The sequence below is a fragment of the Danio rerio genome, chromosome 5 (genome assembly GCF_049306965.1).
Source record: "Danio rerio strain Tuebingen ecotype United States chromosome 5, GRCz12tu, whole genome shotgun sequence".
NCBI lineage: Eukaryota > Metazoa > Chordata > Actinopteri > Cypriniformes > Danionidae > Danio > Danio rerio.
Genome location: NC_133180.1, coordinates 55,335,242 through 55,348,603, shown reverse-complemented (window position 1 = coordinate 55,348,603; position 13,362 = coordinate 55,335,242). Strand labels below are relative to the sequence as shown.

Genomic DNA, 13,362 nt, shown 5'->3' with positions numbered 1-13,362 from the left:
AGTAGTCCAAAATTAAGACATTTGTAGTCACATTTATTTCTCTTTATTTGATGACTGGTGATTTATTGACTGTTGATTTGACTAGGTTTCTATAAAGAAAAAAGAACAATTCTAGCTGGGTTAGGGTCACCCAACATTTTCTGCAGTACAAATACTAAAAGTATTTTTCCCATAGTGTCATTAAAATATCTTAAAGAATCATTAGCCATGAAATGACCCAACCAGATTCAAGATCAAGTATTTAATGCTGTGGTCTCAAACATAATTCCTGGAGGGCCAAAGCTCTGCATAGTTTAGCTCCAACTACCTCCAACTCACACCTGCTTAATGGTCTCTAGTATTATTGATCACCGTGATTAGCTGAGTCAGCTGTGTTTGATGAACGTTGAAGCAAAACTGTGCAGAGCAGCGGCCCTTCAGGAATCCAGTTTGAAACCTATGATTTAATGAGGGATAGAACTACAATCCCATAATGCAGTCTGAATTACACAATCTAATTCAAATCAATGGATAAACATGAAACTTTTCATCTCAAGTTGCTTCATTTGCAGTGCTTTATAAGAGTGGGTGAAGCTAAATATCTATTTTTTCTGCACAGCAGCATGGATAATCTAGTATGTCTTTACAATTTAAGTTTATTAAATATGAAGGTTTTTTTTTTTAAATATGTAGGGTTCAACAAAGACTGAATTTACAGGTTTCTCAGCTATTTTACAAAACCACTTTCTCTATGGAGAAAATAAATTTTTACTTTCGGCGATGAATATTTAGATTTCCAAAAGTCAAATAAATGTTGTTAAATTATCAGAATGACCATATTTTATTCATAACTATTCTTTCTTTTTTCATTCATTCATTCATGGAGTGATTAAATTAAATTAAATTAAATTAACAACACAGCAATAACGTCAAATGTAGCACATTGGTTTTACAGCTTATTACATTTGAAACAATCCAACATCTTTTTGCCACTCATGCACACATGTAAAAATAAATACAGGTCACGACTGAACAAGTGGTCTCCAAAATGTTTCTAAAAAAGGACTTGCTGTGATCCAAACATAGAGCCCACCTATCTCATTAAATAAGGTAAATGTTAAAATCAAACATTGAATAAATGAATCCGATGTTTTCATCCACCCTGTGGTGATTTTGAGCCTTAATTCGTCCAAAATTTTCTCTATGTTTAAACAAATAAAATGATTGTTGGTGACAAATCTTATTTTGGCTCATATTTTGAGAAAATGCTTTAAAACATTTAGCAAAAACTCAACAATACACAGTGGGCAACAAGGGCGTAGGTTTGCTTTTGACATTGGTGTGGACCTATGAACCACCAATTTTGACTAGTTAAAAGAAAGGTTCGGCCAATCACAATGTTCATTACAGTTTTTGTTGGCAAAACGACCCGAATAGAGAATATGATTTAATTCTATCTCCACGTTAATGTTGACAGTGCTATTTTTGTAAGTGAATTAAATTATTGGTGAGGATATTCTTTAGTCGTTGGATATTGGTGGGGACATGTCCCCTTCTTCTATGCTAAATCTACACCCCTGCTGGGCAAACTGGCTCCCCTTTTGTTATGTTTGTGGCTGTTTTTGCCTCATTGACTTCCATTATAATGACATTTTTTGATTGCAAAGCTATGACACCATATACTCATGCATTCTTGATAGCTGGTGGTTTTCTCTGTTGGAAAAATGTGTAATCTTTCTGTTGTTATTGTTGGCATTGTTTTTTTTGGCGGTCATGTGCTGAAAACTTTGGAAACCACTGGTGTAGATGAATCAAGCAGTTTTTCATCTACAATCAAATAAAAGGATGTTTCAAACAAAAAAGATACTTTCTGAAACTAATATATCAGTTTTAAAAATCAAACCTGTTTAACCTTAATGGGCTCTTCTTTGAACTCTTCAACCATTTCGTTATGCATAATAACATTATGTTGCTGTGAGGCAGAAATTTCAGCTTTTCCCGAATGTGAAGGCTCCAACTCCATCACTGAATCTGAGCTCCCTGGGCAGCTGAAGTCTTTAAGTCTGGTCAGGGTGGCATGGCTGATACTGACTTTAGAGGACACCGTCTTACCTACTGCACATAAAAGGGAAAGTAAAGCTTTCAGTACATCTTATGATAATCATGTAATGTACTTGTGTTTTTTATGCATTATGCATAAAACATGTCATGGCACAACATACTTGACAATATTGCTAATAGTTTAACAAATATGCAATATTACATGGCACATCAAATATGGTCCATTCTCAAGGTCAAAGAAATACGCTTTCATGCTTAGTAATAATAATGACGTCAAAATAAAACACATTGTTTAATTTAAAAAGCTCTATATAAAACCTTTTAAAAATTTCAGTCAGAACATAGTGCAACTGTATGCAACTACTATACATGTATTATTCAGAATAATTCTGATAAGTTAGTTAATTAAAATGCAGAATATTTCTAATCGAGTTTCACCATTGCCCTGTTAAATTTAATTGCTCTGAGAGATCAGTATTGCGTGAATCTAGGGCTGGGCCAATAAACAATATTGTATTAAATTGCGATAAATTTTATTTCAATAACAATGATAAGCTCTGGTCATTTTTACTCGATATTGATCTAAGAGCTAATCACAGAGCAGCAGTATGCAATAACAAATAACCAATTAGTATGAAGTCAAAGGACCATTTCCTACCGCACTTTGCTAACAAACTCGACAAGACAACAAAAAGAAGGAAATTATAAGCGGAAGCCTTGACGAAAGTTAACTAACCTTGAGCTATTATCCAAATATGATGAAATTATTGACAAAAACAAGGCAGCACAAATTTGGTTAGATGGAAGTGGTTTAAGGAACAGATTTAAACGATCTGTAATGTCAATGGTTTGTGAAAAAAAAACAAATCTGGCAACACAACCAGCATATTCAATCACAAAAAAAAAAAATCACACCCAAAAAAAAAAAAAAAAAAAACTTGTTTAACAATTTGTGTGGACTTGCTGAAGAGAGAGAGAGAGAGAGAGAATTCGGAGTTTTTTGCCATTTCAGCTTCTTTAGCTATGTCATGGCAAAAATAAATAAATAAATAAACAAAAGAAAAAAAAACAGATCAAGTTTACCACATTTTATAAATACCACTTTTCTATAGTTATATTTAACAATAAGAAGTCACCAACAGCAATAAATAATATACAACGTAAATACATAAATATTAATAATATTAATAATGATAATATATAAGATAAAAATCTAAAACAGTTTTTAAGGTTTACTTTTGATAAAAAAAAATGTAAAATTTTAGAATATTTTTCACATTAAAAATATTTCATTTAAAGTCTATGCAGATAAAAATTGTTGTCTGATAACATTAAAAATAGGGCATTCCACAATAATATGTTTAACGGTATGGTTTGTGGACTTGCTGGATGTTGTACTGTATATTTTTAATTGTTTGTTTTACACATTTAATTTACCCCCTAATGCCAGATTAGGCTTTTTAAATGTATTTCCTAATAAACAATATTTTAAATTGTAATTTATTGAACCACCTCATTTTTGTTGCATCAGTCATTGTTGGAGATATATCTTTTGAAGCTGAAAGCATAACAACTTATTGTTAACGAAGTTTATTGTTATTGTTCAATATGGAAAAAGACGACTGAGTTTGCATTTTTTCCATATCGCCCAGCCCTACGTGTATCACACTGCTACAATCCTAACTAGTTTTTTTTTTTTTTTAATGTTTCAACTTTACTGTTTAGTTGAAAATGTTTATGAATTTATATCTGGTTTCACTCATTTTGGAAAGGTACATTACATTTAATAATTTAGCAAACACTATGCTATGTCTCGACTAACCAGTTTTCCTTTGAAATACGTAATATTTGTGTATAGTGAGGAGTCCAATTTTGCTGCATGTAACAGTGTTGTGACAAAAAAGGCTCTTTATCATATTAGAGATGTATCAAATTTTAACTCATTTTCATTTTGTCTTAACAAGAGACTGATATAAAGAAGCTTTATTTTTATGATTTGTGTTGTTGTGTCAGACTGCATACCTAGCATAGTAGGCTGTCTTATATGGTGAATAGGATACACACATAGTATACATATGTATATGCAAAATTGGGAATTACCACCACAAAATCTGTCATTTTTATCGCAAAAAAAAATCACAAACCGTGAAAAACTAGGGGGTCTGCTTAATACAATATGCTTTGGCGATCCCTGATAAAGAACTACAACAACACGAAAACCTCTAAAATGAACATTAGATGTAGTGTTACATGGACATCGGAAAAATAAGACCTGTGCAAAATATTTAAGACCTAGAAGAGCGAATTTAAGACTTTTTAAGGCCTTAAATTTCGATTTTTAAATTTGAGACTTTTTAAGACCCTGCGGAAACCCTCAAAATGAATGAATAAACTCACATATGTAGTTATACTAAGTCTTCTGAGATCTGCATAAATAAGCTGCTTTAAAATAAACAGTGCAATGGAAATTCACAAACAAACCATCTGAAAACAACAAAAAAGCGAACGAAAGGAATGAGTTGTGCTGTATGAAGCATTTTCATTTTGCACCAAAGTTTCCACTTACAGTATGTCATGAGTATGTGAATTGTAATACATTGCTATTTTGCATATTAAATTTGAATGAATATTGCTACACATACGCTTCTATAGTGTAGCATGTGTGTGCTTACAGGTGCTGGGGGTCACTGTGAGCTCCTCATCCCTCTCCTGCTCCACGCTGACCGAGAGTTTGGCTCGTTTATCTGTGGATGCTCCTCCATCAGACAACCTCTTCTAAAACAGAACAGGTTTACATTTCAGAAGGTGCCTGTTTTGAAACAGCCAGAGCTTCAGCATGAGATGAATATAGTGTTTTTGACTTAAACTGTTGGTACAGTATGACTCTGAACTGAAGCACTAGAGGTGTTCAAGGGCTAGTTCAACCCAGAAAATTTACATTCTGTTATCATTTACTCAATCTTTACTTGGGACATTTAACCAGAAACTTATATTTTTTAAAAATGTGTCTTCCTCAAAAAAAACAATCATAAAATTTAATGATAGAGTGCATCATTGATTTTTTTTTTGTGTGTGTGTTTTAAAAATACAAACATATTAATCATAACAATGGGATGACATCAAGTACAATAGTAAATCAGTTTATTATTAATTTTTAATAATAAAATAAAATAAATAAAAATAAAAAAAACAGTACAGAGGCAAATGATCAAATTAAACAATATTTACAAAGTCCTTATAAAATTTCACAGTTTTAACACTTTTTTTGCTATAAACATTTTGTAAATTAAGTAAATAATTAAATTAATTAAATAATTTAAGTCACAAATTCAGTAATTTAGGTAATGATGAAGAAAATTTACATTTGTAAACATAATATTTGCCCAATAAAATAAATATATTGCCTATAAATTCTATGTTATGTTTGTAATGAGAAAAAAACAAATTACATCACATATGGAAAAATCAATGTTTAACTTAAATTTTGATGAAAAATAGATGGATAAATCAGACCAAAACAAATTAGCATGTGGGCATTTGACAAAAAGATGATCAATTGATTCAATGCTTGAGTAACACACAATTTGAGTCAGGATTACCGAATTTAGAAACAATCTCATTCGTGGGGAAGATATTGTGAAACACTTTTAAATGTAATTCTTTAACTTTGTTGGGAACACACAATTTGTTAGGTAGGAGCCAAGCCTTTTTCCAATTAATTTTATCTATTAAAGAATTCCAAAGATATTTTCCCCTTGGAGTAATTCTTTTCTTTGACTGAAACACGTTTCTTATATTTTTATTATTACATTTTAGGTCAAAAATGCATTTGTCTTCAACTAAAAATTTTGGTTCATTTTTAACAATTACTTCAAATGACGTGGCATTTCATTAAATGAGCAAGGCCATTAGGTAAGGCTTTAATCACAGTATAGAATTCATTATGAATAACAGGGAAATTATATTTAACCATAAAATCACCATATGAATAAAAGTTCCCTTGTAAATCAAATCAATCACAAACATAAAATCTTTTTCATGTCAATTCTTATTAAAAACGATTTATTCTTTACTAAGATGCTTTCGTTGTAGAACGCATCCTTGATCACTGTCAGCTTCTCCATTAAATGATGTCACTTCCTTTGAGTCATAGCCTTGTGTATTACACACGTTTTATGTTAAATTTAATGCAAATGTGACAGGACTGACTGAAACATGGGGACAATCGTAAATTTACTTGTATTATATATTAGTAGTATTTATTTGTAGAATTTATTTATACAATTAAATAAATTATATATTATTTTCTAAATAAACAGTTTTTAGCATAACAAAATTATGAACCAAGCGGATCTGATTCAGACATTAGCAGATCAAGTAGTCTAGATTCAGAAGCTGCACAGCCAAACATAAACTCTGGTCAAAAAAATGCAACCAGCCAGGGTAACAAAACTTTTTCTTGGAGAAAGAAACATTTTAACACCCCTGAGTGAATGTGAGTGCACATTCAGAGAGTCAAGTTCCAACCCTCCAGACAACCTTCACACAACCCTGGAGTATTTCAGAAAATTCATAACAGCAGAGATGTTCGAGTTACTGAAGGAACAAGCACATTTGTACAGTGCGCAACTATCTGGAACACAAAAGAATGTAAATACCACTGTTGAACTAGAAATTTTGATTGGAACCGACAAATTATTCAGCATATGTTTTACACAGCAGATGCCCTTTTAACTGCAACCCAGTACTGGGAAACACCCATACACTCTTGCATTTCCACATACACACACTATAGGGCTAATTTAGTTAATCAATTCCCCAGTATTGCATGTGTTTGGACAGTGGGGGAAACCAGAGGACCCAGGAAACCCACGGCAAAACGGGGAGAACATGCAAACTTCAAACAGGCACGCCAACTGACCCAGCCAGGGCTCGAACCAGCAACCTTCTTGCTGTGAGGGGACAGTGCTACCCACTACGCCATTGTGTCGCTTGGAGGAAGTTATTTATTTTTATTTAGTGCACTCATTTTCGGATAGTGTATAAAATACACTAACAACTATACCAAAAAAAAAAAAACAAGGTAGAATTTTAATGTTTCAAAAGAGTTGTAAAATATAATGGTCACAGTCATGGAGCTTTGAAATATGTTATGGAAAAGCAAATAAACAAAAACAAATTTTATGTAGCAAATAAAACTAACAAATGTATTTTTTTAATTGTGAAAAACTGCCCAATGTGACATGTAGATGTAAAATTTATTATAAACACCCAATGTCACATATGTAACATTACAGATTTTTCAGGAAGAGGGGTTGCATTTCAAAACCAACTGCAGAAACATGTTATAAGTGGTCCATTTGGTTTGTATTATATGTCTCACAATTTTCCTATAACCTTCAAGGGCAGGGGTGTCGAATCCCGTTCCAGGGGGGTCACAACTCTGCACCGTTTAGTTCCAACCCTGCTCCAACACACCTACCAGTAGGTTTCAAACAAGGCTGAAGGACTCAATTACTTTGATCAGGTGTGTTTAATTAGGGTTAAAGCTAAACTGTGCAGGCCTACGGCCCTCCAGGAACTTGATTTGACACCTGTGTCCTAGGGCCTGAGTGTCCACATACGTGGACAGTAGGCTTGCCAAGATAGACGGTGTTGACGGTGATACCGGTTTTAAGACACAACACCGGTGACATCACTTTTCCACCGTGACACCGTCCCCACATTTGTTTTTTCTAAGTATTCGTTTTTTTTTTATTAAATATTTATTTGAATTAAATGGAAAATAGAAATCATAATAATTTACTCAAGACCAGAGCATGCACTATAATTAAAATCTGAACATAATGCGTCATATTTCATTTATCTCGTGAGAATAAATATGCAAGGCATACTCTCATATTAAAAATCACGCAACCACCATCTCACAATGTTTAATAATAAATATCTTATTTTTATTGAAACAAGAATGTAGCAATGCCGCGCCATTGACAAGCCAACTGCAGAGAAACAAAGCAACCATCACGGCAACTGAAGTGAGCACTTTTTCCGAATTCAGCTCTTCTTTTTTGCACTTTATGCGTTTCATGTATAAAAAAATAAAAGATGAATACGCCTACAAGAGTGTAACCTGTGTGTGCGCGCGTCTTTTATCAGCGAGGCCGCTCTCTTTAAAAAACGAAAGTTGCTTCGTCTGTCTAGTAAACTGACACGCGTGTGGTGATTTTTTGCTCTGACGAGGAGCTTTTTTTTAGCCTGTAGTCTTAAGATTTTTTACATAATGTTTAATTTCTTAACATTTCTTTTTTTCATTTATAGTTTATATATAAAATGAGTGCTAGCTTGTTTAGTTGTGATCCAAAAAGTTTCATTGCGTGTGCGCAACGAGCTGCTCATCTGAGAGTGTGTTCAGCACGATGGGAACATAATGAGCCCCACAAGATCCCATCTTAAGCCAGAGATGGTCAACATATTGGCCAGGATTCCTGGCAAAGAACATGTAAACCTCACTGTTAATAAATGCTAATTTACAGTGTTTTATTTATCTATTTTTTTAAAGACTGTGTCGACCTGTCATTTATGTAATGTAATTTTGAAAGTTTTTCTTTTATATTTGTTTCTTGTTCATTTGTTTAATCTTAATTAAACTCTGAGCATTTAAATTATTTATCTTTCTATTGTATTTTCTTATTCGTTTTAAAAACATTCTAACATTCATCACATTCGTCCATTCAAACAATTGACGCCGAATTGGCAACTCCCGCAAAACTGAAAGTGAAAGTATTATATGCACGCATTTATAAGCTATTTAAAAGCAGAAAGAACAGAGGAAACCCCCACGGTGATACCGGTATTACTGGTGTTGTCACATGTCGATTAACCGGTGGTGAAATTTCCTCATCGTCACAACCCTAGACTGGACAGCACATTTTTAAAATACTTTGAATGTTTTATATTTTGTTACAGACAGTATCATCCTGCAGCATTTGAAATGTTCCAAACCCTATTTTTAAAAATTTGTTTTTACTCTCTGATAGTCAAAGCAAGTTCAAAAAATGTTAAATATGCACAAAAAAATCCTGGGGAAAAAGTTTTTATGTAAATTTGGACCACGAGTCCACATATATGAACATCATTTTTCCATAAAAGTACATTATATCAAAAGATGATACTTAGATTTTTATTCTAATTAGGTCCCAATAAGCCCAAATAGCAAAGAGAAATAAAAAATGCATGTAAAAAACACCTTGGGCCTTAAGAAAGGACAAATCGGTCTGGGTTCTTATGGGTTAAAGCAGTGGTCCCCAAACTTGTTCCTGGAGGGCCGGTGTGCAGCAGGTTTTAGCTCCAACCCTATTCAAACACACCTGAACAAGCTAATCAAGGTCTTACTAGGTATACTTGAAACATCCAGGCAGGTGTGTTGAGGCAAGATGGAGCTAAACCCTGCAGGGACACTGGCCCTCCCGGACCAGGATTGGTGACCCCTGGGTTAAAGGTTAAATTGGGCTGAGGACAAGTACAATGACAAGGTTTGTACATTTTAAAGAAAAAAAAATCTAAGAACCGACATTCATTTACAGAACCACTCACATGAATCAACCATCAGTCCATTTTAGACATTTTTTGGGATTAAAAAAAAATGTATTCACTGTATTTATGTCTTTATTTCAGGGACAGATAATGTACGTTTCTGGTAGAATGCCCCACTAAGGACTCATTTCGTTAAACAATCTTTTCAACATGTTGTGAACAAGGCGGGAAACCTGTAACCTTTGTTGACTAACTTACAATAGTATTTGTTATTGTAACTTTGGAAGTCAAGAGTTACAGGTATTCAGCATTCAAGAAACTAAAAATGTTTGGAACCACTTGAGGTGAGTGAATACTGTCAATCTTATTTTTTTGTGGTGAACTACAGTATCCCTTGCAGTCTATATCTCCACATAAATAAGCTGTCTGTGTCTATTACTGCTCTCTTTGTCTCTCTCTCTATCTCTCTCTCTTACCTTCCCTCTGCCCTCATGGCGTCGGTCTTGACAGTTAATCTGCTCAGTTGGTTGAGCCCGATCGCTTGCATTAGTGAAGAACCTGCTGATAGTTGTCTGAGTGCTGGATTTCTTGGAGGATTTGGAGGCAGACACGCGTCTGACAGCTGTGTGCATTTTACTACATTAACGATATCAGATCTTTACCGTTTGGTCTGCAACAGGAGCTTGTTTGAAAACCGGCCAAAACTCTTATGATTAAAAATAGTCTCCAAGAGAGACTACAGCTTTGCTGCAGCTGATCGGGTTGGCGCGTTGATGACGTATGCACTGTGTTGCACACGCGGATTCTCAAATGTACTGCAGATGGTGAAAGATGCGCTACATTTTACGCAGTCACTGCTGTAGTATATAGGTATACACACTAAATATCGCAAACGGACCCTGACCATGCGTCAATAGCGCCGCCACATTTGTACAGTGCTCCCAGGACACTAGTCATTTAATCAAACTCAAGACAGTGTGCCAATGTGAAGATGCTAGACTTCAATGCTGTGGGTGTAGTATATATAGCATAAAGGGGCTAATAATTTTGACCTTAAAATTGTGTTTTAATCAAACTAAAAACTGCTTATATTATAGCCAAAATAAAACAAATAAGATTTTCTCCAGAAGAAAAAAAGCACGATCTTCGATGCTTCCCCTTTCTTTATTTTGTTCTTTTTTTTCTTTCTATTTCTTATTTTTACTTATTGTACTTAACACTTTTAACTGTATTCCAGTTGTAATTGTGTTTTGCTCCTTTATTTCTGACAGTCTTGCTCAGTCTGATTGATAACTGAACAAGACACTCAGAAATAAAGGTACAAAAGCTGTCACTGTCACTTTTGTACAGGTAAGGCTTAGTACCTTTAGGGTATACTTCTGTACCTTTAAGTTACTGTGAGGTATGCACTTGTATTTTTTAAATATTAAATGGGACCTTTAAGGACCTGTTATGAACAAAAATGTAAGTTTTGAAAATGTACCACGCCAGTGACACAATTTGTAGCTTTATTTCTGACAGTGTGTGCACCAATGACTGTAAAAAATATGGACGACGCGACAGCCCTTTTTCCCATTGAACGCCTTGAGGGCAAAACGCCTGCTTGACGGGCACAAACTGTCGCAAAAGACTGCTGAAATTGGAGCCAGACATGCGCAGAAGGACTGTCTGATGGAGCCAGAGGAGGAGCCGCGAAAATGAGCAGAGTCGAGCTTCCAATCAAACGCTTTATGTAAAATCAACTACGCCCCCCGAACTTCTCAGCATGCGTTTGCTGTCATATCAACACAAATGGATGTAATAACGTTAACAAATATGAGGGTTTTATATATTCAATCGCGCCAGCTCCAGGCCGCAGCGCACAACTTACTCGCGGCGTCGCGGGCTGATTCCGGCTCGCATGCGGCAGCGCCTGCTCGCTCGGCCGCCGCATCTGGCTCGATTGACTAGGACTGGAATCGGGCAGTGAGTCCAGGCATCCGGAGTAGGTCCAGCAGAGGTAACATTAGTCAGTCTGAGCTCTAAGAGATAAGTCTCCGGCAGGCGAGAATCTAGCCGGAACTGTGTTTTGCTATCTGGGTGGCTAGGCGTGTATCAGCAAACTAATAAAGCCCGAAAAAAGCCCTGAACTTAGCGAATAAACAGTGTTCCACCAGGATCATGTATGTCAGAAACTATAGTTTACTGCTGAACTAATTTTGTCATGGTAAAATAACACAGAAATCGAATAATAACATTTCAGTCTACTTCAGTCTCCTGCCGAAGCTCAGACGCCGCGCTTTGAGAAACTGTCAATCACAGCTGTAAATCACGATGACACGCCCAGCATTAAATTACTGCTAAAAACAAACTGTTTACAAAAATGAAGATCTGCACCTATTTCAGCACAATAACCAGTGCCTTAATCGACCAGAACTATCTTTCGGGACATTTTATTGCAAGTGTAATATTTTTTTTTATTTGGGCTCAAGTCTCCTTCATTAACACGGAGGAGGCGGGCTTTATGACTTGTACTGCAGCCAGCCCCCAGGGGGCGATCTAACGGCCGAAACCTTCACTCAAACGTAGGCTTGCGGCACACTTGGTGTGCACACATTAACCAACTGCATGGAAACCATAACAAGTCCCCTTATTTGACATTCCTGTATTTTGCAATTGCATTCAGTGCGCTTTTGAGAGATTTTTGTCCCATAAAGCAAAAGTTAAATAGGTAACAAGTACTTCTCGAATTTCCTTGGCTGTATCTGAAATCTGGTTAGATATTAAAATCCCTTAACCATTGTTGAGTATTTATGAAGGCAATAATTTAGCAGCACCTGCAGGAGTCAAATTTCACTGATGATAGGTGGACTATTGTAATGATAAATAATAATGCTAATATAATAACGTGTTCTACTGGCTTTATAAAAATCAATATACAGGTATACATATACAATTGAAGTCAGAGTTATAAGCCCCCCTGTATATTTTTTTCCTCAATCTCTAACAGAGAGATTTTTTTAACACAAGTTGTTAAACATAAGTTTTAATAACCAATTTCTAATAACTGAAATACTTTCTTTTAATGACAGTACATATTATTTTACTGCAGATTTTTCTAGAAAGTATTGCGTATTAAGATTTGACTAAATACTACTAGTAGTGCAGCTTAAAGTGTAACTTAAAGGCTTAACTAGGCAGGTTTGGGTAAGTAGGCAAATCATTGTATAATATTTGTTTTGTAAACTCACAAAAAAAAATGCTGAAGGGAGTTAATAATATTGACCTTAAAATGTTTTTTTTTATATTATCATTATTAATATGCTTTTATTCTAGCTGAAATAAAACAAATACGACTTTCTCCAGAAGAAAAAAATATTATCAGACATGCTGTGAAAATGTCCTTGCTCTGTTAAACATCATTTCGAAAATATAAAAAAAAATAATAATAAATTCACAGGAGATGTAATAATTTTTACTTTAACTCTTATATTTTGGGTGTTGAAATGAGGGAGCTTGTTATTTTTAACTAAATGTAACCGGTGCGTAAATAATGTCTTGCCCTTTGCTTGACCATCCGTGCTTTTTGTTATGCCTAAACAGTACACCATCGACTTCCTCAGGAGGAGAGCTGGCATCGGCTGGGAGAGGGACATGTTGGCGTGTCGGTGTGCTTTGGCAATATGAGTCCCAGTGGAAAGATGATGTGATCACAGCCCTGAAAGAGGAAATGTCAGCTGATCCAGATGTCACACACAGACTTTATTGCCTGAAGAGTGACTTCTTAAGAAGGATCAGATATAGCAACTA

General features: G+C 34.9%; 1 protein-coding gene across 11 annotated transcripts in view; it reads right to left on the bottom strand.

Annotated features, from left to right (window-relative positions):
• Positions 1-10,361, bottom strand: part of msh3 (mutS homolog 3 (E. coli)) — a 190,725-nt gene extending 180,364 nt beyond the window's left edge. For 3 of the 11 annotated variants that reach the window (XM_009301782.4, XM_009301781.5, XM_073950745.1), the window contains exons 1-3: positions 10,050-10,361; positions 4,713-4,815; positions 1,883-2,094 (exon numbers count right to left, since the gene is read on the bottom strand). In XM_009301782.4, the coding sequence (XP_009300057.1) occupies positions 1,883-2,094; positions 4,713-4,815; positions 10,050-10,205 (471 nt within the window). In that variant the 5' untranslated portion in view covers positions 10,206-10,361. The remainder of the gene's footprint in view (positions 1-1,882; positions 2,095-4,712; positions 4,816-10,049) is intronic. The other 8 variants (XM_073950743.1, XM_068221261.2, XM_073950747.1 and 5 more) reach the window with 4 other exon arrangements.
• Positions 10,362-13,362: the final 3,001 nt, after the last annotated feature.